This window comes from Strix aluco, chromosome 17 (assembly GCF_031877795.1).
Source record: "Strix aluco isolate bStrAlu1 chromosome 17, bStrAlu1.hap1, whole genome shotgun sequence".
NCBI classification, from domain to species: domain Eukaryota; kingdom Metazoa; phylum Chordata; class Aves; order Strigiformes; family Strigidae; genus Strix; species Strix aluco.
The window spans coordinates 3,952,408-3,977,662 of record NC_133947.1 but is presented as its reverse complement, the minus strand read 5'-3'; the positions used below and the strand labels follow the sequence as shown (position 1 = coordinate 3,977,662).

Sequence of the window (25,255 nt, the reverse complement as noted above, 5' to 3'; positions counted from 1 at the left end):
TGGGACCAGTGAGGGCAGTGACAACAAAAAGCTTCTCCCCTTGCAAGGTGCTTTATCCTGGGGACCACTGCTACAGTGGAGGGGACAACTGGTGTCCAGAGCCCAACCAACCTTCTTGCCAACATGGACAGAGCAAGCAGATGCACTGAGATGCTCCAAGCACTACCAGACTCTGCCCATTCATTTTCAAATATTCCAGCAAGACCTAACTCATTGTAGCCATTTTCCAGGGCTGTTGATTAACATACAAACCAGCACTGGGAACTCAGCCTAACAGAGGAGAGGGCCATGGTCTTACTGGGTGAGCTGACCCTCCAGGGTCCATGAGAACACACAGACTGACTGAGCCATGGATGAGGAGATCTATGTGTTGGCTTTCTGGGACAGTGCAGGTTCAGTGGGGTTTATCAACCATGGCTAAGTGCTCCACTAAGCAGTTTTATTGCATCCAGAGAGTGGACTGTATGTATTTCTTAACCCCAGGCCAAGAGAAGCTGAGTAGGTCCCACACAGCACAAAGACGTGGAGATCCTTACTTCTGGGTGGCTTGTTCTGGGGCTGGCTGGTAGGTACATGGCTCTGTGACCTTTAGCTGCAGTATTGGAGCTTCATAGTACGAGCTGGGTAGCAAAACCAGATAGTCCTAGGAGGAGAGATGGGAGAGTTGGTTATGTTTGGGACACTTGTCCCCAGGGAGCTGCTGAAGCCCCTGTAGTGGATGGAGCATGGGGGCTGGTCCTTACCAGCAGCACACCCTCTGCTTCAACAACCAGAGACCAGGTGTTGGGGTTGAGTACGAAGGGCTCCCCAAAGCTGTTCTGGGGGACGGTGACAAAGGCTGGCTCCGTGCTGGGAGCAAAGACAATCTGCTTGGTCTGCTCTGTACCTGAAGCAGGAGGGATGAGAGGTTGTGAAGGGACTGGGATAGAAAACCTGGGGCTGCAAATAGGAGGCTATGCTCAGGGAAGCAGGTCTGTAGTGCAGTGGGGAGTCCCAGGCTCCCGCTCTCTCGGCGCTGCCGTAGCAGATGCACCACAATCCCACACTGTCCTGTAACAGAGACATCCGCTCTGAATCTGCTCAGTAGCTTAATGGGAGAAAAAAAAAACAAAATCACTGCAATCCTTAATGCTAATCCCCAGTTCTCACAGTGTGCTCTGCATCCCCAGACTGCCAAGCACGGAGTATTGCATGCCAAGGAGCGTTTTGCCAGCTAGAGAAGGAAGGAACTCATCTGTGAAGAATTTGTTCTGAGACAGTCAAAAAGAACTGCCCAGATACTTTCTTCCTTAGGGATATTCTGACCCCAGCTCCACAGGCGAGATACCTGTCTTCTGGCAAACTCTCAGACCCCCAGGTTGTGCTCCTGTCTTTCTTGCCAGCCACAGATTCTGCACCCGAGATTCAGACAGGATAGAACGGGTTTAAGGCCTGATCCTGCTGCTATTGAACAGCTCCTTGGCTCAGCTGACACAGTCCCATAACCGTTGAATTCATTAACTTTGGATGCAATAACAATACAGCACCTAGAAGCAGACTGTCTGCCTATCTAGCAGTCTCAGGAGTGTTTTGAAGAGCACGGGTGAGAGGGATTCACTGAGCATGGCTGCATGGCGAGCCGATGAGATGAAGAAGGAAGTGGGGAATGTGGCACGCTGACTATCCTGGTGTGGTACATGGACATCAAGGCATAATGCAGAAGGCCAGAAACTAAAGCAAGGGCTTGTGCTACCACTGGGATGGGTCAGCCCTGTCCCATGTGTGCCAGCTCTGCAACGTGCCTGGCATCAGCTGAGGCCAAGCCCTCGCTTTCTCAGATGGGAAGCAGAGGTGAGGATGTAAGAAATGAAGAGATTTTCCTGAACAAGCAAGGGGTAGATTTCTCAACAAACTGAAGTTTCACATCCCTTTGAGATGATACAAAACTCAAACTGAGATGGCTTCTGGAGGTGGGGTGGGAGAAACCAGTCTGCAAATCATATACTCGGAAAAGGCTTCCTTTTTTGAAAGCCACATCTTCCAACTTTTCTTCTTTCCAGGCTGCTTGTCCTTTATCACGTGAAGCCCATTCCACCCAGGCAGAAGGTGGCTCAGCATTTCTGGAGCTGATCTGGCCTATCAAGGAAGCTGCTCTCCCGGATCCTGTTGCTGATGCATCAGTCTGGCAGCTTGCCTTCAGCACTAAAAAAATCAAATGTTGCTTCTGAGCAAGGAGGGAAGCATGTTATAAGGCAAATGAGCTCTGCTGGTGGATAGGACGGATTAAATACTTCCTGACCTTTGGTGGGAATCTAAAGCATGAGCATGGGCCAGGCTTCTCTTGTCTTTCTGCTGCGTAATATGACTGGCCATAAAAATAACCAGCTATTTTTACCCTCCAAAAAAACCAGCAGAAAAATAATATCTTGGCATTTCAAACCTTGCGTTTCACATCAACGGCAAAACATCTATGTCAATTCAAGACAGAGGAGAGGACTTCCCACACTGATAAATTAGGTAGCTGGTGTCGACAGCCTTGTGCTGTGCATGTATGGTCTGGAGGAAGAGCTTCAGCAGGATGATGGGGCTGTAGCATTAGAACGGGTAAAATCAATCAGTCAACCACCCACTAGGGCACTTGAATGGCCTCAGGTCTGTCCCCATGCAGTCTTGCTTATATTGATTCCCAGAGTATTTGTTGTCCAGGTCTCTAGGCTTGTTCAGCCATCTTTTGGTGGCTCTTCTTCTCTGGCAGCTCATGGCTTGATGAGAAGACACTGCACCGGGGTGCAATGCCTGTATAATGCGCAATCCCACGCCACTTCCAAACCCCACACAAGGTGTGAAGCCAGCAGCCTGGTTTGGGAGAAGCACAAGGCAAGGGCAGGCCTGCCACATCAGGGCACCTGCAAAGTAAAACCATGTCCAGCTGCCAAAATTTGGATCCAGTTCCCAGCACTTAGCCCATTCTGGTTTTGTAGAAACTCAACTCAGTTGTGCCTGGGGCACTGGGGTGATCTTGTCCCATGCTGGAAAGGCTGTATCGAATCGTACAGCAGCCTTATCTCACAGCAGCCTGGCTGCTAACAGTCCTCAGTGCACAGCCCCAGGACTGGGGCCAACTTGCTGCTGCTTTGTTAAATAAGGGGGGCTGCAAACTCAAATCAGCCTTTCAACTGGTAGGGCAGGATTAATGGGATAAAGCCATATGGAAGTGTCTTCTGGAAAGGATGATGCAGAAGGTTGCCTGGGATGGGGAGGAGGTGGCGATGGTGCAGGGGAGCAGAGCAGTCTGGGATCCTTACCTCTCCTTCGTGGCTGATAAGCTGTAATTTTGCCATACACAGTGGCCCCTCCTGAATTAATATACCTCAGGATGACATGGAACAGATAGAGCTCTGCCTCCTTCACGTCTACAGTGACTCTGATTTTATTCTGCAAAAAGCAAAAAAGCACACGGGGCACACATCACTGGGGGGCCAGCTCCTGGCTGCTCACCCGCTCTGCGGGAGAGCCTTACCCGCCTGCCTACCTGCCTGCCTGCCTGCCTCTCTTCCCCCTCCCTCGCCATCCCGTGGCACGGCGCTGGCCGGCCACCTGAGACGGGCACACTTGGGATGGGCACACCTGGGACGGGCACACCTGGGGCAGGAGAAGGGGCAGAGGAGGAGCAGTGTCGCAGCGTGGGATGCTCTGAGTTAGTCTAGAAGTGAAAAATGCACTTACAGTTGCCACAAACATTAAACTTTCCTTCCTCAACGACCGAGACCCTCCCTTCCACACTGGCGGGCCCCCGGCTGACGTAGCGGAAGACGAGGCGGAAGAGGTCGGGGGAGGTCACATTGAGAGTCACCACTACCTTGGGCTGGTGGGAGAGAGAAAGGGGAGAGAAGCAGAGCACACCTTCAATTACCTCCACCGCTGACAGCTACCAGCCCAAGCGCAGCCGCTCGGCTCACTGCTCCCAAAGCAACATGCCACAGAGCAAGGAGGAGACAAGCACCGGCCCTACTGCAGAGTCATGGCACGGGCACCCCACGACACTGTCCTTTTTGGGGCAGCCACCGAGGGAGCAACCTGCCTGTGGGAAGGGGGTGGAAAGGCTCTGACCACATCTGGAAGTGGTTTGGCTATCCTGGGGCACACACCACATGCCAGAGGAAAGGTTTTAAGAAGCTCTTGCTTTTGTTAGCAGTATGTCGCTTTTGGGCTTAGTATGCCGTAAACCAGCCAGCAGGTACCAAACGCTGAAGCGTTTGCCCTTGTGTTTACAGGGCTCTGCCCAGATGCCCACAGAGGAGCCTGCAAATTGAGCTGGTGCCTCATCCTCGGGAATCTGCAATGCTGAGGACTAGTGGTGCTAACGGAGTGCGCCACTGATGGCTGCATCAGCCCTCCACCTGTCTGGACGCTGTTTGGCAAGACCCCAGTTAAGGAGATGCTTAAATTCAACCCATTTCAAAGAGATCTCAGCATATGCTTAAATACCCTCCTGCCTACAGGGTAAAGCTGGGGTCTGCCCAAAGAGACTCCTAATGAGGGCTCTGTGTTCTTCAAAGCAACAGTTACACACCATCCTCCCACTGGAGAGCAAACTGGAAGGATCTTGAAGGGAGCAAACTACGGGTGAGACCTGCCAGCAGAAAGCCATGTGCTAGCCCTTCTGTCAAGGCCTATTTCTATCTCAAACACCAACACTGGATGCGAAACAAAAGCCACGAGCTCCAGCATGAGCTCCATCCTTAAGCTTTAAGGCTGGGGTGTTCTCAAGGGAGCCTACAGGAGTTTGTTGCTTAACTCCTACCTACAAATTCAACAGGAAACAGCTAACGCATTCGGCCTGTTATTTTACCTAGGCATGAAAAAGTGAAGAAAACTGAAAGTACATGCACCAGAACAAGGAGCACCCTACATGGGACAAGACTCAGAGAATCGCTGCCCTGCACCGCATCCCCAAACTCACACATGGGTGACACTTCTGTGGGGGGCCATGCAAAAGAAGAATCCACCGAGGAGAAAAAAGGGTCAACAGATGAAATAGCTTCACTTTTAGGGCTCAGACAACTCCAGATTAGTGTAAACCATCGTTACAGCAGACCAGCTAACAGCAAGAGCAGAGGCAGAATGATAACAAGAGGTTCAAGCTGAACATGGCAGCTAAGGAGGAGCTAATTTATTTTTGGAGAAGGAAGGGAAGGTTATGCAGAGAGTTGCAGGAAAGAGCAGAGTCAGATGAAAGAGCCACAAGGAAACTCAGAGACAGTGTTTATAGACATCCCTGTAAGTAATCACCAAGCTACCACCTTTGTCTAAACGGATTAGGATGTCACGGGATTCCCAATTTAGGATCTTTCCCCTCATCAGTCTATGCCATCCCCAGCACTGCAGGAAATATCTGCGCAAACAGGCTATATATACACTGTGCTGTTTATGTTGGCCATCATGTGATCTGGGGGTTTGAGAAGCACTTGGGGTGAAAGATGTGTGCCAAAAGCACATCAGTCCTCCACCGGCTGCATCCTCCCCAGGGGGAGCTGGGCTGGGCTGGAGACACCAGGCGTACCTGGATGGAGGACATCTGTGCATATCCTCGCCAGCTGAAGCCCTCAAACTCCAGGGGGTTGTAGCCGAAGCGCACAGCCCGGCCAGCCGGCGTGGTGCCTTCCTCCAGCTCGAATTTCAAGTGGTGAAGGTCAGGGAAATAATGGTCCCGTGCGGGTCTGGGAAAAAGAGGGAGCACCGTTACCTGCTGGGCTACCTGAAGGGAGAGGCAAGAGGACACCTCCGCCAGGCACGTGGCTGATGTGGCAGCAGCCCAGATGATGAGGTCCCCATCCCCGTGGTGGCAGAGGACACTGTCCCCGAGGGAGGGAATGGGAGGCAGAGCACCCCAAGGTGCATCTCCTGGAGCTTACTGGGTGCAGGTGGGGCCACGTGTGCTCTGCCGGCAGCGACAGGCTCCGCTCCGTTCCTCGCAGGATGGCCCCAGGGACCCGCCGACGTCGCACCGGCAGCCTGCGGGCAGGAAGCGCCTGTTTACATTCCTGTCGCACTAACGAGCTCCTGGTCACTAATCAAAGGCGCGCCCCAGCGGGCGGGGAGGCTGGGGCCACTATTTTTATTCCATTGTATCCGTTTTCATATTGGCCCCGGCCCCACTTGGACTGTCCCCTCTTCCACCTCAGCGCCGAGCTATTTCCAGACGGCTGACGGCTGCAGGAGGAACAAGTCTGCAAACCCTCATGGCCGGGCGCCACAGCCCTGCTGCCAGCAGCAGCCTTGCTCCCTCTTCCCAGCCCTGCCAGGACCGGGTGGGCCGGCTGAGAGCAGCCAGATCTGCTCCTTTACCTCCTCCCATGGGCATGACGGAGAGCAGCCAACCCCACACAGAATCATAGAATGGTTTGGGTTGGAAGGGACCTCAAAGATCACCTAGTTCCAACCCCGCTGCTATGGCAGGGACACCTCCCACTAGATCAGGTTGCTCAGGCTCCATCCAACCTGGCTCTGAACACTTCCAGGGATGGAGCATCCACAACCTCCTTGGGCAACCTGTTCCAGTGCCTCACCACCCTCACAGTAAAAAACTTCTTCCTTATATTTAATATATACACATATATTTAACATATACACGTCCATGCCCACCTGCTCCCAACAGGAGAAAGAGGTACAGCTTCAAGGACATGGCCAGTGGTTAAAACACACCAGTTTCTGGTACCCAAGGGAGTACCTTTCCTGGCCTTTCACTCCCCAGCCTGACGACCTGTGTCCAGTGGTGGCAAAAGCACGAACTCAGATCTCCAGATCCACAGCAAGACTCAGCCCCTGCTCTGGACCATGGTATGATCAAAAGCAAGAGGTTGGACATCTCCTGCTCCTTCTCTCCTAGGCCAACAGTCAGCTGGTGTATGCAGAGCCGCTTGCTCCGGGGCCAGTTCTTGTGGCCCCCCTCATTCACCCGACACATCACGAAGGATGCTCACCTTGGCAGCCAAAGTAATTTGCGTTCTCCATATTGAAGTAACCGTCTTTGCACGTCGAGCAGAACTGGCCACAGATGTTTGGTTTGCAGAAACACTGCCCGTCACCCTAGGAGAGAGCAGGCATGGAAACTCATTCCCTCTGGTTGCTTGTCACGGCTAAGCCGTTTCCCAGTTCCTAGTCTGAGACACTGGAGAAGCATTTTGCGTTTCATGCTCTACACAGCTTCCTGTGCGTGGGTGGGCCAGATAAGGGCCAGATAAGTTAAATTACCCAACAATGCAGGCAAACAAAAATCCAGGCATCCTGGGCCAGACCCAGAAATATTTAGGTGCCTAATTTATGACAGGTCTTAATCCTGTGTTCTCATGCAAACTCAGACTGTGGTGCAACCTTTGAGAGCCCAGCGTCAGGACAGGCCTCTCCAGCAGCTGCTGAGAGAGACAGAACTGAAACACTCACAACACAGGACATGCTCCGAGGTACCTGTAAGCAGAGAGGAGCAAACCCACCTGCCGGCACTCTGCGATTCCGCTGATGGTGCCCTTGGTATCACACTTGCAGCCTGGAAAGAGGGAGATGAACAAGAAAACCAAAAGATCAATCAGTCCCTGAGAAGAAGCCTAATGGGGGACAGTATCCAGCACAGCAGAGGACAGCAGCTGGGATAAGACGAGCTGAGAACTGGTCAAGTAGAGGGTAGTGCTGCACAAGGGCTCACATTTCATTTTGGACAGTTACTATTAAGGATACAACTACCAAAGACTTTTATTTGCCTTTCCTGAACATTTGGCCATGAAAAATTAAGTGTGCAAAGTCTGCAGGGAGGGCCGGAGAATGGCACAACTCATTGCATGAGCCCTGTGTTTCATCCCAGGCAAAAAGCTCCAGGCTCCAGCCTCTCCCCTCTCAAGTGGCAGTTATCCAGACCACTCCAGCTTTGACATGTCACTTCAGGGTGAAGATGGAAGGAAGGGCATCACTTCCATCCAGCAACGATGTTCCCCACTGGCTTTGGGTTTGGGTCTCGCACCGTTACAGCACGAAGGGAACTCTTTGGAGCTGTGCAAATGCCATTTCCTTACTCAGGCAGCCGTAGGGGTTCTCTGGGGTCAGATTCCAGTATAAGGGCTTGCATCTGTCACAAGCTGGGCCTTCAACGTATGCCCGACACGCACAGGAGCCCTGGGGAGAGGGAGGGAGAGAAAAGAGCAGGTGAGAATTTGTAGCACAGCGGCTGAACGTGTCTGCTACTCTGGCATGGGTTTCAGGCTGTGCTTAAGGAATAACTTGTCCCAAAGTGAGAAAAAAGGGATCATGCAAAAATGACCTGCAGGGGTTGGTGGGTTCATTCGATACTCACCGGGACCAGTGAGGGATCTTCAGTCACCAACCCTGCTGGGTTACAGGAGCCCACTAGAGAAGAGAGGCACAAGGAGGGATTTACAAAGACATGGCTCACACCCTGGCTGTTCCTAAAGGGGGTTATTTCTTCCCTTGCAAAGCTCTTGGAGGCTGATAAGCCCATTTACCAGCACCACACCACTATGTCCCAAGACTCCGGAGTCCCCCTGCACCCGGTAGAAGGGGAATACCTTCGCAGTGTGGAAATCCATAGGCGCCTGGCACACAACTATCACAGCGCAGTCCCGTCACTTTGGGCCGGCAGCTGCACTGCCCCGTTTCCTGGTCGCAGGTGCTGTGCAGAGAGCCCTCCCGGGAGCACTGGCAAGCTGCAGAAGAGGGGAGAGCAACGGCTAGAGCTCCAGGGCATGGGGACTCCTGCATTCAAGGCATCCCACCAGCAACTTCTTTTGTCTGCCTGACCTTCACCACCATCAAAGCAGCCAGAAATATGGGTTATAAATAACATACACAGTCATTCTTTGCTTTTGGTTAAAAACACCCCATCTTTCAACAAAAACAATAGAAGCTGCAATGTTTATCACATCTATTCACATACATTTATGTGTATTTCTGGAGTCAGGGAGAAATTTTGGTTGAGGTAAAGGGCAATATGTGATCTCATCCCCAAAAGGACAGCAACCAGTGACAGTTCAGACCCTACAAAAGCCCATTTGCACCCAAACACCCAAGAGCAGAATTTGGCCCTCAGGGTCTGCCCTGTGGATGTTGTATGTGGGCAGCAGACCTGCAGCACCAGGCCAGCAACCCAGTCTTGGCACTGCTGGCAGCTGAGGGCAAGAGCAGGGCAATGGCTCTGTGGCTTCCTGAATGATTTGCCTCCTGCGAACGCACATCAAGATCCTGCTGCCCTATCACACGAAAGGTCAGCAAGCTGCCAGGGAGCTGCCCATGCCCTCCTTGCCCAGCCAGCACTCCTTAAATCCCTGCCAAAGGGGATGTTTTAGGCTGACACCCCCATACTGGCTAACAGCAAAACATTGTTCACAAAACAACAGATTAAAAAAAAATAAAAATCAGGTTCTTCTCTTCTTTCCTTTCTGTGACTCTACAGCTCTGCAATTTGGGCACAGCTTTAGGAGACAAAAAAAAAAGAAAGAAGTGATTACTGAACTCCTGTGAGACCATTCCATCTATGCCTCCAGCCTCTTCAAAGGCATATTGCCGGCATCAGCATTTGCGAGCAGCGCTCTGCCAGCTGGCCGCGGCTCAGGCGTCTACATTCAGTATGGTGCAAGAGGGTGATGATGCTCTTTTGTTGCTTCAGGGAAATTGTATCACAGATTATTTTTTAATGAGCAGTAAATTCTTGCTGGGAGACATAAGATTACATCTGGCTTCCAGTCGGACAGCTGACAGGGAGGGAGATGGGGACACTGCCCTGAGCTGGGGAGGGTTATTCAGAGTATCTGAGGCCACAGGCACCTGCCTCGGGCATTGCTCAGCCCTGGCACCCACTGCTCTACTCCAGGAGCGATGCTGTGCCCGGGGAAGTGGAAAGAATTGTTTAGGTTGGAAAAGATCTTTAAGATCAAGTCCAACCATAAACCTAGTGCTGTCAAGTCCACCACTAAGCCATGTCCCTAAGCACCACATCTACACGTCTTTTAAATACCTCCAGAGATGGTGACTCAACTACTTCCCTGGGCAGCCTGTTCCAGCAGAGAAATTTTTCCTAATATTCAATCTAAACCTCCCCTGGTACAGCTTGAGGCCATTTTCTCTTGTCTACTGCTTGTTAATTGGAAGAAGAGACCGACACGCACCTCACTACAACCTCTGGTCTCCCCTGGGCCTCCTCTTCTCCAGCCTAAACACCCCCAGTTCCCTCAGGAGGACGATCCCTTCCCTAGTCCTGCTGGCCACACTATTTCTGATACAACCCACGATGCTAACGGCCTTCTTGGCCACCTGGGCACACTGCTGGCTCATATTCAGCCAGCTGTTGACCAACACCCCCAGGGCCTTTTCTGCTGGCCAGCTCTCCAGCCACTCTTCCCCAAGCCTGTAGTGTTGCACAGGGTTGTTGTGACCCAAGTGCAGGACCCGGCACTGAGCCTTGTTGAACCTCAATTGGCCTTGGCCCACTGGTCCAGCCTCTCCAGATCCCTCTGTAGACCCTCCCTACCCTCAAGCAGATCAACTCTCCCACCCAACTTGGTGTTGTCTGCAAACGTACTGAGACCCCCTCGTCCAGATCATTGATAAAGATATTAAACAGAACTGACCCCAGCACTGAGCCCTGGAGAACACCACTTGTAACCAGCCACCAACTGAATTTAACTCCATTCACCACAACTCTTTGGGCTCAGCCATCCAGCCCGTTTTTTTACCCAGCAAGGAGTGTTTTACCCAGCCATGAGCAGCCAGTTTCTCCAGGAGAATGCTGTGGGAAACAGTGTCAAAAGCTTTATTAAAGTCTAGATAGACAACATCCACAGCTTTTCCCTCACCCATTAAGTGGGTCACCTTGTCATAGAAGGAGATCAGGTTAGCCCAGCATAAAGCCCTGCTGACTGGGCCTGATCACCTGGTTGCCCTGTACCTGCCACGTGATGGCACTCAGGACAATCTGCTGCATAACCTTCCCCAGCACTGAGGTCAGGCTGACCGGCCTGTACTTCCCTGGATCCTCCTTCCAGCTCTTCTTGTAGATGGGTGTCACATTTGCTAACTTCCAGTCAACTGGAACACCCCCAGTTATCCAGGACTGTCGATAAATGATTGAAAGTGGCTTGGTGAGCACTTCCACCAGCTCCCTCAGCACCCTTGGGTAGATGCCATTCGGCCCCATAGACTTGCATGTGTCTAAGTGGTGTAGCAGGTCACCAACCATTTGCCCTTGGATGATGGGGGCTTCATTCTGCTCCCCATCCCTTTCTTCCAGTTCAGGGTCTGGGTACCTACAGAACAACTGGTCTTACTGTTAAAGACTGAGGCAAAGAAGGCATTAAGTACCTCAGCCTTTTCCTCATCCTTTGTCACTATGTTTCACTCTGTACCCAGTAAAGGATGGAGATTCTCCTTATCCCTCCTTCTGTTGCTAATGTATTTATAGAAACACTTTTTATTGTCTTTTATGGCAGTAGTCTGATTTGGGCTTTGGCCCTTCTAATTTTCTCCCTGAATAACCTCACGACATCCTTGTAGTCCTCCTGAGTGGCCCCTTCTTCCAAAGGTCATAAACTCTCCTTTTTTCCCTGAGTTTCAGTCAAAGCTCTCTGTTCAGCCAGGCTGGTCTTCCCCACTGGTTCATCTTTTGGCACAAGGGGATGGCCTGCTCCTGCACCTTTAAGATTTCCTTCTGGAAGAGTGTCCAGCCTTCCTGGACTCCTGTGCCCTCAGGACTGCCTCCCGAGGGCCTCTGTCAACCAGGCTCCTACACAGGCCAAAGTCTGCCCTCCGGAAGTCCAAGGTAGCAGTTCTGCTGACCCTCCCTCCTTACTTCTCCAAGAATAGAAAACTCTTATCACTTCATGATGCAAAGATCTCACCATGGCAGCAGACACCTTGAATTTGGGGCTGACATGAAACCCCGAATCCTGACCCTCTTTGTTCACCTTGTGCAACCGTACCGTTGGTTTCAGCACTGTTGCTCCTCCTATGCATTGGCATGAACCAAGGTGAAGTAAGCCCTGAAGAGCCTGGATGTGTCATGTGAGCCACACCCGAGCATCTCATGGCACCGGGGTATAATCTGAACATGTGGTTTGAGACTTTGCTCACCCCACTCAGAGCCCTGTTCCCTCTGGCTGCAGGCACTCCAGCCTGAGGACAGGCAGATGCGATTCAGCACATGTTTTATGTGCATCTGCACATAAAGTCCAAACTGCAGCTGCTCCCCTGGCCATACTCTGTAAGTCTGCTTCTTAATAGGTCTCTGGATTAGAGGCCATACATCCAGACTGGGTTTTATTTCCAAACCGAGCAGGCAGACCTAAGCTCATGCTGTTAGTGACAGTGAATGAACTGGGGGAGACAAACCACACAGCCTTTGGGGAAGCATTTCTTTGAGATGTTTACTCATTATAGAGCATGCCTGTCAGATGAGATAGGCAGGTGAACTGTGCACAGGAAAACTGATTCCTGCTGCAAGAGCCAACTATTTTCATATACAACCCCGGGAGACAAGTTATGGAAAGGAAAACCATTACAAAGCCAGTAGCAGCAGCTATTCCCTTCCCTTCCCTGAGAGCTGATGGTGGGTACTCACGTGTGCAGCTGGGGTACCCGTAGAAGCCCAGGGCACACTGGTTGCAGTTATGTCCTGCAAAATTCACATGGCATCGGCACTGGCCAGCTGGGCTGCAGTTGTTGTCCACCGCACCCCGGGCATCGCAGGAGCAAGCTGTAACAGCAGGACTCTCAATAGTCTGATGAAACATGCGATCTGTGGCCAACCACTGCTGGTCTGAATTGTCATTCAGCCCCAGAGGAATTAGCCATTTCCATCAGAACTAAATTAATTTCTTAATCCCCTGGAAAGACAGGCAATATTTTCAGCTAGAGTCATGGCCATACTGGGAAAATGCCACTGAGGGTTTTTTTACAGTCCATTCAACGTTCCTCAGCAGTTTAGTAGATTAATGCACTAAAAAGACAAAAAAAGGCATAAGCTGAGACACCAGGCCACAGCAGGGTTGTGATGAGGAAGCGTGACTGATAAAAACTGCTTTGTCTTCCAGGCTTTGGCATGATCCATGGCCTCCAGAACAAGCCTGCCAAATTCACAGTGCAAACAGCACGGGTTTTGATTTTGAGAAACACCGGTCTTGCAGAACTAGCCATGTTTTTCAGAAGGCGACAGACCAGCAGGAACTGAATGTGAATGTCCTTACCGTAGCAGTGGGGGTAGGAGTGGTGCCCAGGACTGCACTGCTCGCACCGCGGCCCAGCAAACTCGGGTCTGCAGAAACACCTCCCGACAGAGTCGCAGCCTTCTGGCAGCGTCCCGACCGCGCTGCAGCCACACACTGCAACAGAGAGAAACCACTTGCCCTGTGCTGGAAGCATGGGGAAAAGCACATGGCAACATGTTTTTTTCCTGAGGTTCTTGGGCATTTAGGTGCTGCTCTAAGCATTCAAACTGGTGATCTCTGCCCATTGCATATATCCTCCAAAATGCCCACAAAATCACTTCCCAGTCTTCCTTCAAAGCCTTGCCAGAAGACTCTGGCTTTGTCATACCCACCCAGGCCCACGGGAGGACAGATACGCACGCTGGCACAGAGGGTAGTTGAAGTAGCCGGGAGCACACTGGTTACACAAGTGCCCTTCAAATCCCATTCGACACAGACACTGCCCTGTCTCGCTGTCACAGGTGCCATCGTACTGACCGGGGCCAGAGCACTGGCAGGCTGGAAAGAAATAAGGGGACTAGTAAATTAACAGTTTCTTCACCTCTCCCCTTCCTAGGAAAGGGATGAGAGTGCCTGTTCCTCTGGGGTAGAAATGCAGTCGCTGGAGAAACCACAAGGACACAGCTGAAAGCAAACATGCCTGGCCCATAGCTCACATCCACAGGGAATTTCTCAAGAGCCCCCCATAGGCTGGGAGGATGCTGGAGGGTCAGGGTTGGGTGGAAAATACCAGCAAAAGTCATGGGAATTTGTCACTTGGAAGTGGGGCTGGAGAATTCCTCCTCCCCAGGGCGAGCGTAGGACGGGGAGAGGCACGCTCCTCCCCAGCAGAGAGGCGAGCAGGGCGAGCTTGGGGCCGCTAACCCTGAGTCACTCACGCTGGCAGCTGGGTCCGTAGTGGCCTGGGGAGCACTGGTCACAGTGTGTTCCCTGGAAGTTGGGTTTGCACACACACATCCCCACCCGAGGGTCTTTGCGACAGGCGTTGCCTTCCGTCCCACCGGCGTAGCAATCGCAGTCTGGAAGTGGGGGGACACAACAAGCAACACCACACACGGCTGTCAGTTGATCTCTGCTGCTGGGCAGAGGTCCCACGGACAGGGAAGGAGCTGCCATGAGAGGCAACAGCTCAAGTGCTTGCCTTCTAATAACTTTTCTACCAGATGCAAATGTAACCAAACCCTGCTCAAGTGATCAGCATGCCTGGCTCGTGTGGTCACAGGGTGGTTGGGAGACCTCAGCATCACGCACATGGGCAAGGTGCTGGATGGGCAGCAGGGCAAAGCACAGGGCAGACAGATGCTGTTTGCGTAAGCCCAGACAGGGCCAATTCAGTGCAGCACTGCCCAAGAGCGGTGCGAGAACAACCAAAGCCATCAGGGTGGGGGTTTGGGCTTTTTCTCTGCTCACTCCATGCTCAGCTGCATCTGAGACCTTCCAGCTGCCAGGGCAGGAGGGTGCTCCAGGCCAGCAGCACTGAGGCCCTCGACCAGCCCTGCCTTCACCGACCAGCCCTGCCTTCACCGACCAGCCCTGCCTTCACCGACAGCACTGGTGTGGGGTGCTGGGCTGGGACAGGGAAGGGCAAAAGTCATCCAAGAACCAGAGGGAAGGGGAGGTGGGAAATAAGAGGGGAAGTGAGAAATTCCAGATCAGGAAAGAAAAACCTGTCTGGAAGATACAGAGTTTCAAAAATCAGAAGGAAGGAAATGGTTATCTGGAGTGTGGTGGTGAGCATGAGACAGGGGAGGATCTGGTGGGAAAAGAGACAAAAAAAAGCATAAGGGAGGGAATGAACTGAGAGGAATGAGCATGAGAGAGGAGGGAGGTGGAGGGGAGCAGGGATGAGGGCACGGGTGAGCTTTTGGAACAACAGAGAAAGCGACACAGAGCAAGTGGCAGCCTGTGCACGCTTCCCCGGCGCCCACAGCAGTGCTACCTGCAGCTTTGTGCAGGGGGGCCATCGGCACGACCCACCCCCAAACACAGGGCATGCAGGTGCAGCAGGACAGGGTTGTATCTGAACCCAAAGGCTGAGATTTGGGAGAACCCAGCTTGGGTTCCAGTTCAGCCACAGCCCCTCCGTGATCTTAGTGGGGGTGCCTTACAGGGAGGTCAGAAGGGACATCTCCCCATGGCCTGGACTCCAGAAAATCACACAGTCACTCTGGGATAGAGTTTCCCTGTCTATAAAAGGGGATCATAAAACTTCCTTTCCCCCAGCCCTTAGCTGCCTTCTCTCCCAGAACTACTCTGTGTCAGGGCTGTCTCTTACAACATATGTGCCCAGTAAGCTGAAGACCTGATCTTGCGTTGGATGGTGAGATATAACAGAAATAACAGCATGGTGATTGCCAAAGCACGAAGGAAAATTGCACTGCTTACTTATTATCTGTCCTGCAGGGAGCACTTGTTCTCCAGTATCGTTGTGAGTGAAAGCTGGAACGGCTACGCAGAGAAAGAGACATTGCACAGGTCATCACACATGCTCAAAGAAATCCTGTTGGGATATCAAGGCATTGACAGCCCCAAAGCTGAACAGACTGAATGAAAACATGGAACAAAGCGAAGGCATCCCACTAAACAAAGATCATTACAGCCATTTTTAACCTGGGCTCTGGAAAGATGCCTTTCACAGAAAGCGAGAGAGGACACTTCAGCCAAATGGGAAGCTCCCGCTGACTCCAGAGAGCTGGGCTGAGCTCAGCTCTGGTCCGGCTTCCACCCAAGCCAAACATGGACTCATCCCCACCTGCAAGAACTCTTCCTGGGACAGAACTGCCATGTGGCAAGGGGGAAAGACACCTGGAGAGCAGCCCCAACTGGAGCTGTTGGCCCTTCCTGCAGCCGCTGGGTCTGCAGAGTCCCAAAGCTGACCACTCCACAGTCCCACGTCCCCCACTTACGGTAGCAGTGGGGGAAGTTGAGGTATCCCTCGGCACAGGCATCGCAGTGCTCTCCGGTGTAATTGGGTTTGCAGTAACAGCGGCCGGTGAGGTCCTCACAGGTGCCGTCAGTGAAGTCAGACTCACAGTTACAGCCTGCAGAGAGGGACAAGCCAGCAGCAGTTGTCACTGACAGAGACCCTTGCTAGCCACAAGCACCACAGAGGTATCACTATGATACAGGGACATTATGAGAGACCCCACCATCTGCTGCAAATACTCTCCAACAATAAAAATTGAGATTTTGCCTCCTCAAAGGGAGTCTGGTTTAGAGGAACTGCTGCCACTGTGCTTGTCCCACTGTGGGGTCCCAAGAAAAGCAGCACAGCCCTGACTTGCTTCTCTGGGAGACCCCAATTGCCCCAGGGGGGTAGTGGTGGCACGCTGTCACAAGGACACAGTGCAGAACAGCTGATGTGTCATAGCTCCCAGACTGAGCCGGACTCCTCAACAAAAGGGATATAATCCACTGCTGCCTAGAAATCCCTGTCTTAGGGCACGGAGACCAGTGGCCAGCTGAAAGAGCACAGAGATGACAGCTAAGACTGGATTACCCTGTGGGCACAGCAGGGGAGACAACACATGTTTAGCTCATTCAGCCTTGGAACATGCCACCACTTCTGCTTTCATGGGTGCTACAGACACACATACTGTCTGCATTCACATGTACATTTCCACAGGCAATACCAGCTGCAGCAGGAACCACCCATATGGCCACATCTCTCATGGTGCTGGACTGCCTACACCAGAAAAATCTCTCAGCCCAATCCTCCAGACCATCCTCCCCAGTGTCACAAAGTCCAGGAGGGCATCTACAACCTGCAGAGGAGATCACACTCACGATAGCAAATGTATGGAGAGTCGATCAGGTGGTCAGGGGACCGGTAGTATCCTGGGATGCACCTCTCGCAATTAATGCCTGTGGTGTGATGCTGAAAGACAACGGGTTAGAGGGGTGTCAGTTCCTCTGCCCACAGGATTCATGTTCACCTGTCAGATTTACTAAAAGCTTCAGGATCTGGAGGAAGCAACTCAGGAGTGTCAGGACACAGAAGACCTAAATCTGCTCAAAATTCCACATACACCAATTTGAAAACAAAGCATTTCCTGCAAACTGTATCCTCACATAAACGCAGTACGAGTTTCAGGTTCATATCTGACCTCAAGCCTATTTCACTTGCTTCAGATGGTAAAATGTCCTGACCACTTTGTGCTAGGAGGATGGGAACAATCTGTTTCCTCCCAGAAAGAAAGCACAGCTAAAAGTTTCATACCACTGCATGAATTAACCAGCTCACAGTCAAACTGGGAGCAGAAGAACTACTTTCCCACTTTTATTGGGAACTTCAGAGACAGGAAATTGGCATTTTGGTGGTCAGAGAGAGATCCAGAGAGATGGCAGCACCTGAGCACTGCAAACTAGGCAAGGACTTCCCAACGTGCTCAACACCAGCCTGTTCCTCAGCAGACCTACCCCTAAAGCATCAGAAAGGTAATGGTACTACACAGGGGACAGCTAGGAACCCAAGTGCTCTTTTCATTACTGGTGCACACTCTAATCTATGGTAAAGAGACTAAATTTCCAGGGAGAGACCTTATTAAGATAACAGAGGGCATGCGAGGGGGTTGGTGGAGCTGACAGCAAAGCTGAACTCCAGGCCAACAGCAGAAACAAACAGAAAAATCTACAAAAACCTTTTCCACGGGAGCTCTTCAGGCCTACCTGACAGTCAATGCAAACACCTCCCCCTTCAAACTTGTCTTCACGACTTCTGCTGGCTTTGTGGCGATCCACCTCTGGGTCGTAGTAGCAGTCGTAGGCGTGGCCATTGCAATTGCAAGCTGAAAATACAAAGAGACGCAAGCTAAGCCACCAGTCCATGGAGGTCCTTCAGTCACCAGCTGGATCTCAAGATATGAACTCTTCCTCACGGGTTTGACATTGGATGGGTTATTTTTCATTGAGGAAAGATGCTTGAATGCATCTGGGGGATTACATGATCACCCAAGCTCCCAGAAGTCTTCAAGTTTAAAAGTGCAGAAGCAGCAACTCTCTCACAAAATCTAGTGTGCGACTGGAAAAAAGCAGCAGGCACAAAATCGGAAGTAAAATACATGCAGGCATGTATAGGTGAGAAAGAGAAATTACCCAACTTTGGGGCCTCAAGTAGTCTGGTTTAGAGGGCAACATTCTCCCCTCTTTTATCCCATGTGGGATAGAGGTGAGCGGTAAAGATCAGCACCCGGTGAGGGTGCTCTTTGCAAACCCACAGGATTAAGATCCAACTGTCCCTTGCCGCCCTGCTTTTATAAGAGAACATGTGATGTAACTACACTCCGTGCTCTGCATTCCCGGTGCAGCATAAATTCTGTTGTCGGCATTTACCAAAGGTTTCTCTAGACAAATAAAGATGTCCTGTATGTAAACACATCCAAATGTAATTCATCTTGGAGACAGAATTGAGCAACAAGACTTGCCTGCAGGAACCCTTGGACACGGAGGAGGAACTGGAACGTTAGCAGAATCAAAGTCCCATACAGACCCCGTGGGCCTCCCTGCGTGAGCCTCGACTGAACACGATTTACCACTGTGCAAACTGTCCTGTCTGCAGTGCCAGTGATCTCCACTTCACCCAGCACCACACACCACAAACCCCACCATTTCAGCCAACGGCTTCTCTGCACTGCAAGGTCAAGGGGCTGGAGAAACATGGTCAATCCGTGCTTTGAAAAACAGCTGGAAAAGGAAGGAAAAACCCAACTCCAACTTACGCTGGCACTCGTTTGCACTGTCGGCAGTGGCAGGCTTCCATGGGAACTGGTTGAAGCCGGGGCAGCAGCGGTCGCAGGACCCGCCGCAGGTGTTGTGCTGGCAGTCGCACTGCAGCCTGCAAGGGAGAGGAACGAGGTACAGCCAAGCTGGTGGCGATGACGGGGATGTGTGGGATGGGAAGCCGACGCATAACCCTGCTGTGCAGAACTATCGCTAGTCAGATACACCAGGTGATATTTGTTAATCCAAATATTCTGAAAAAGAGGCTTTTGAGGCATTTTTTTTAACTTTTGAATTGATTTTTTTTTTCCTGAGTCAAACACCAAACTTTGCTCTTCCAGTGTCATTCTCGCCCTTCCTTCTCCCCCACCATCACTCCTCTTTTCTTCACAGGGAGACAAGAACTAGAGAAAAATCAGCGTGCCACTGCCTAGCCGGCTCTACAGGCAATAAAGTGTGAAATGGTTGGAGGTGGCAGCGGTAGAAACCTGAGCTGAAGCAAATTACTTGAGGGGAAAGAGCGTGGTGCAGGGACACAAAGATGTCCCCACCACCGTGCAGCAGCAGCGTGAAGAGAATAAATGACAGCCCAGAGCCAGAAAGGGATGAGGCCACAGGGGTCCCATCTGGTCCTCCAGCTATACCTGTGCTTGCAGAGAGGAAGGTCAAGAAATTTGAATTCAGACTTTGAGCAGATGCTGGCCCCATGCTCCCTGTGAAATGCACCTCCTGCTTTTCTGAGCCGGCACAGGCAGGGCTGTGCTGGGTAAACAGGCAGCTCCAGAGGCGCCAGGCAAGAAATCTCGACAGTGGACTGACGGATCTCGTCCCTGCTCGACCGCAACGGTGATTCATTAACATCAGTGACATCATCTCCAAAACTTCCACTTAGCAGAAGGCGATTCCCATCCAACACAAACGCTTTCTGTTGTATTAGACTTATGGATAATACAGCATGTTCCAGCTTTTATCTGTGCAATTACTCATTTCCCCTCAGGGCTGGTCTGCCACTCCCATCTCTCCCTCCCCCAATGCTTTTCCATTCAAAAGCAGTGTTTAAAAATAAATGTAATTTTTTAAAACATTAGAAACAAATGGAGCAGTCATTCTGGGTGAATTGCAGGAGTGCAGATACACTCTTCCATGGTTGCAGCGAGCTAAGTGTCATGGTTTCCACCTACATGTATTTTAAGATGTGGGACCTGCAAGTGTATGTATAGTGAATGGCCAGACAGAGGCAGCAGCATGGGACAAGTGAACTAATTTTAATGAAATGGAGGATGATCTGAAAGTTTGGGGGAATGCGGGCAGGATCGAGACTCAGCATGTTTGCTTCAGCCAGAGGGGTTGAGAGGCAGGAGGTCCCAGCCCTGCTCCTGGTCCTCCCCTTGCAGATGCCATGAAACGCTTGGCCGCAGCCAGCACTTTGAGCGCTTGTGATGCCCTGTCCCTACCCACATTCACGGGCTGGGCTGTGGCTGGCAGAGTCCAGACATGAAACTGAGCCCCTGAGAGGTTGGCTGGAGCCCAAGAGGCAGAAATGAGCCCTGAAACATTCACCAAGAACTTTGTTCTCCCCGTGCTTTGCAGACCCAACAGGAAGACTCAATGAGAGGCAAACCTTGGCCATGCCTCTGCAATGAAACCACTCGCAGACCTCTGACCTGGCTGACTCCCACTCAGGAAACACAGTTTTCAAGGAAACACTATTTTATGGTTTTCTTCCATGGCAGCAGCTGGAGATCAAGATTAACACCCATATACATATGTGTGGAGAAAGACGGTCACTGAGTCAGGGAACTTATAAACCTGCTGAGCAGTGCTAATCTCCCTGGCTGGAGGATGTGGCTCCAGCCACGCACCCCAGCTCTTTAATGTTCAAGATGTTTGAAAAGCACTGGTTCAGTTCCCAGAATGCAAAAAGATGGCATTCAATGAGTAAAGATGCACATTTCAGATGGAGAAGGAGCTATTTATTTAGTCTCTGCTGTCTAGAGTTAGCAACAACCTCTCAGAGAGCTCATCCATCATGGCAGCTTTACCGCACCTTGTGCCGAGTCTGTGCTGCTAATGAACTATGGACAAATGTGCATAAACTACAATATTTAGATATTTCATTGATTGAATATATACAAGGAAGAAGAGGGAGCGGCTGTGTTCACGTAGGACATATTTCCTGGTCATCCTGCCATAAAAAATAAAACCACAGTCTTCCCACTGGAATTGATGCTCAGTAACAGAGACTATAAACAGTTTCCAGGGAGCAGTTGTGTCAGAGCTGAGAGCAGCACACAAGCACTACAGCATCTGGATTTGGCCAGGACACCCGAGTAGCACAATCAAGAAAAAAAAGCCCCTTCCCCTAACTGGTTCTGACTGTACTGAGGGAAAATCATCTGCAAAAGAGACTTGCAGACGGCACAAATCTACCAGCATGCATGGTGCTTTCCCTTCCAAAATGGGAAAGAGCAAGCTAGCCTTCAGGATCCAGCAGTGGGAAAGCATTCTTGGTCTCCTGCAGATCTGCTTCTGACCAGCCAGGCTTGTCATGCTGATTAGCATCAGGCACAGAAGCTGCAGCTGGACTCTCCAACTGTTCCCTCTCTTGTGGCATCCATGATGGGGCAGTGAACCCATGGAAACAGTTGCTCTTATCAGACAGATGCAGAGCACTTGCAGGGTTCTCCTGAGCTCACATCAACAGCGGCTGCATTCCCATCTGGGCTCTCCATCTGCAACATGCCAGGTCCCTGATGATGCTTATCACACTGCTCACGGGGTTTGCCAGGAGAAGGGTTTGTGCCTGGTCCTGCTGGTGTTAACCAGGAGAACTTTCCTTCCCTCCGCTTAATTCAGCCCATTCGGTCTTGGGGCAAGGAGAGACAGTTGTGAAAAGTGCAAAGGACCCTTGAGGAGGCTGCATCTGCCCACACACTGTAGGCCCTTGCACATACACACTCACACGGGGACCGGACACACTGCCAACTTAACATAGCTGGATGTGCAGTCTCTGCAACTTGGCACTTCAGAGAAACTTTCCAAAGCTGGATAAACATGATCATTTATAGCCAGGAAGTCAGCTCACGAACATGCTCCATCACGTCCTAAAGTCTTTGCCAAGATTTCTAGCTCACCTCACCTCTATCAAAGTGCTCATCCTGCCTTTCTGGGAAACAGGCAAAAGAAACACAGGCATGTGCAGAAGAGGGATGTTAAAATGAGAAGCAGAGACCTCCCAGACAGGCTGAGACATAACTGGGATTTTTAATAAGGTCAGGCCAATTCACATTCCTTGTCTCCTTCTATTTGCATTTCCTTGCCCTGTTGCTGTCACACATTGGCATCTGAAAAGGCAGGACATGTGCAGAGGGACACACCGCACCTCCTACTCAAGACAGGTCACACAGATTTCTGAAGAAATGACATGTTTTGGCAGCTGGAGCCCATGACACGAAGGGACAGTGTGTCTGAGCCCCAGCTGCCTCTGCGATGCCTCGTCATGCAGCGTTATGGCAGGGCTCTGTGCTACACCAGGGCAGAAGGGGTGGGATGACTGCCCAGCAGTGCCCGCTTGTCAACACAGCTGCTGCTGGAGCCTTGGAGAATATGTCAGCGTTTCACCAATTACTCATTTTCTCAACTGAAAGTATCATATTTCTGCTGATTTCTCTGTGCTCCAGAGCTGGCTAAGAGGGTACAGCAATGCCATGAGATGTTCTTCTATTTACCCAGCACCCTTGTCCTGATGTATCCCAAAGGGCTTTACAGATGTTATGTGCCGACTGTACAAAGCACCCAAGTAGGAAATGTTTTCTCCTCCAGGCAAGAGCAATCTGCTCTGGGTGAAATGCAACAGCTGCTTACGAACATGTGCTGCAACATTAGAGCACAGTTTGGGGCCAAGAGCGAAGCTGCCAAATGCATCCAAATGAGAGTGGAGGAGGGGAGTTCTGGGAGGCAGAGACAGTCATCAGCAGAAGTGGCATTGAACAAGGATTCCCAACACACCTCTTGTCCCTCAAATTTTCCCTCTCTTCCTGGAGAGCCCTGAGCCATCGATACACCCAAGAAATGCCATGGCGTTTCTCTGTTAAAGAATCACTTCGCACCATGAAGCCCTTCTGCCCTAGTACACAGGTGTAGTGTGCATCCAGCAACACCAAAGTCTAAAACAAAACCAAGGAACTGTACACTGAAATATTTATGAACTTCCCTTTGTCAGAGAGTTTGGCACGCTAAGGCAGACTTGCTTACCAATACATCTTTGTTTTAATACTTAGCAGCTTTAACCTTGGCTGAGACTCACTGGAATTTTATTTTAGAAGATCCAAAAGCTCTACATGATCCTGATGAGAAAGAAATATAAGCTTCCCTCATCCAGCTGAATCTACCCATCCCTTTCATAAAGGCAACATTCAGGCTGCGAACAGATGGCTAAGAAGCAACACATTCATGGTTTGAAGGAGCTCTTTGGTATTTCAAGCTGCCAAGGCGGATGGGAAGAATCCCATGAGCCATAATGTAACTGCTTTGCATGCTCCTGATTTTTGGCAAAGAGTAGCTGTTTAGCTACGTCCATAACCGATTTATGGCTCTTATGAGTAGAAATGGGCAGTAGAATCTCTGGTTTCTTGGGAGACCATTTATTTATGAGAGCGTTGCCCCAACTCTTAAGAAGCCACATGGGAAGCAAGAGACTTCTCTGAACAACTTCAAAAAACAGCCCTGGGTTTTGACCAGAAACCTCCATGTTCAACAACATATCAGCTTTGCACACCCACCCTCCCATTCCAGCACTCTGCTCCCATGGGGATAGCAAAGTTGTGGGCAGGGAAACCAGACCAGGGAGCTGATCTGCCTGAAAAACGGCCTGACAAAATGTTTAGCTTTTGCTACTTCGACTGGACCAGTTTCTGATTCGTTCTCAGGACAGAGCCACAAACAACAGTGCTGGCACAATTATGAGCTCAAGAGAGGACAAAACTCACACTGGTATCTTTCACTCTTAGCACAACAGTTCAAATGTTTTTACACAGAACTGGGACTTTGAAAAATGTACCTGTAAGGGTCATTTGGGTCTTTGGCATCACAGACGTCTGCATGGCCATGGCAGACACAGCGCCCTCCAATGCTGATATCTTTGATACTGTAATAATACTGGAGAGCACAGGAAAAGTTAGTCATTAATATCTTTACGAATAACCTTCATATCTGCCTTTCCCAGGATTCAGCAGGACTTTACCAGTAAAACGATGCATTGGGATATTTCCCTTACAGCGACAAGCTGGACCTTGTAGGCTGCAATATCTGCCTATGGTAAGACCCACCACCACTAATAGAGCCCATTAGCTACAAGTCGGGTCTCTCAGCACAGCCAGAAAGCCACCTGCAACACCAAGAGGTGTTTCCCAGTTTCACGTTGTTGGTGCTAAGCACGGTTCTTCCCAAGCAGCCTCCAGCTCCAGCCACGGCAGCAGTGGCATCTGCCACAGACACCTTCAGCTTGGGGAGCACAAGTACAGAGAGAAAATCCCCATGGGCAACACCCAGGGATGTCTTCTCCCCAGAGGTGGCACACACAGCCCTCAAACACTTCCACCTCATTAGCAAGAGGTATCAAGGCCTGCCTTACCCTTCTTGTCACCGTAGGGTCCCTTAAAGCTTTGCCCATCAGGTGCCCCAGCAGCGTGTTTGTCTGCAGGAAGCGCAGTCTGATGTTGGTGGCTTTTGTGAAATTCCGCAGGAGAGGAGAGTAGGAGAAGTTCATGGCTCCCGGGCGTCCATTTACCAGAGAGACAACAATCTGTGAATGCAAGGAGAGAAGACAAATCTGTGTAATCCTGTGAGGCGGGAGGAAATCAATCTCTCCCTCAGCCGAACCCAATCTTTACCTCCCTGCAAGATGACTGAATCAGTTCCCTGCCAGTCTCATTTAATTTGAGTAGTTTAAGTGGCATCCAAAAGTCAAGAGGGAACCAATTAATAAGAGTACCTACATTCACTGAGAAACCCTGGAAACTCTAGGTGATAAAAATGTGCAACTGCTCACCTCCCCATTTTCTAAAGGCACGATCCGGGAGTATTCAGTAGTGCAGATGGCATGGTCATCCTTGGTGATACGATCCACAGTTTGCAGTCCAAACTTCTCAATGCAGTCCCTCTTGGAAGCTGTTCATCAACCAGAGATAAGAGCAGTAAGAGAAAAGGAACAATTCAGAGCCCTGTATAGTTTTTCCCACACTGACCAACAAGAGAGAAGGGTGTATACTCTTTGTTAAGCATTTACTACATAG

The 25,255-nt window shown here is 50.9% G+C and overlaps 1 protein-coding gene across 1 annotated transcript in view; it reads right to left on the bottom strand.

Moving 5' to 3' along the window:
* LAMA5 (laminin subunit alpha 5) overlaps window positions 1–25,255 on the bottom strand; it is a 97,614-nt gene that overhangs the window by 28,133 nt on the left and 44,226 nt on the right. Inside the window, exons 4-25 of the mRNA XM_074843364.1 lie at window positions 25,012–25,130; window positions 24,595–24,765; window positions 24,022–24,119; window positions 18,962–19,077; window positions 17,913–18,031; window positions 17,031–17,121; window positions 16,151–16,285; window positions 15,630–15,692; window positions 14,123–14,263; window positions 13,605–13,742; window positions 13,224–13,358; window positions 12,599–12,733; window positions 8,556–8,693; window positions 8,324–8,376; window positions 8,046–8,145; window positions 7,473–7,525; window positions 6,963–7,068; window positions 5,895–5,994; window positions 5,543–5,699; window positions 3,706–3,844; window positions 744–886; window positions 537–643 (exon numbers count right to left, since the gene is read on the bottom strand). Of these exons, the coding sequence (XP_074699465.1) occupies window positions 537–643; window positions 744–886; window positions 3,706–3,844; window positions 5,543–5,699; window positions 5,895–5,994; window positions 6,963–7,068; window positions 7,473–7,525; window positions 8,046–8,145; window positions 8,324–8,376; window positions 8,556–8,693; window positions 12,599–12,733; window positions 13,224–13,358; window positions 13,605–13,742; window positions 14,123–14,263; window positions 15,630–15,692; window positions 16,151–16,285; window positions 17,031–17,121; window positions 17,913–18,031; window positions 18,962–19,077; window positions 24,022–24,119; window positions 24,595–24,765; window positions 25,012–25,130 (2,557 nt within the window). The remainder of the gene's footprint in view (window positions 1–536; window positions 644–743; window positions 887–3,705; window positions 3,845–5,542; window positions 5,700–5,894; window positions 5,995–6,962; window positions 7,069–7,472; window positions 7,526–8,045; window positions 8,146–8,323; window positions 8,377–8,555; window positions 8,694–12,598; window positions 12,734–13,223; window positions 13,359–13,604; window positions 13,743–14,122; window positions 14,264–15,629; window positions 15,693–16,150; window positions 16,286–17,030; window positions 17,122–17,912; window positions 18,032–18,961; window positions 19,078–24,021; window positions 24,120–24,594; window positions 24,766–25,011; window positions 25,131–25,255) is intronic.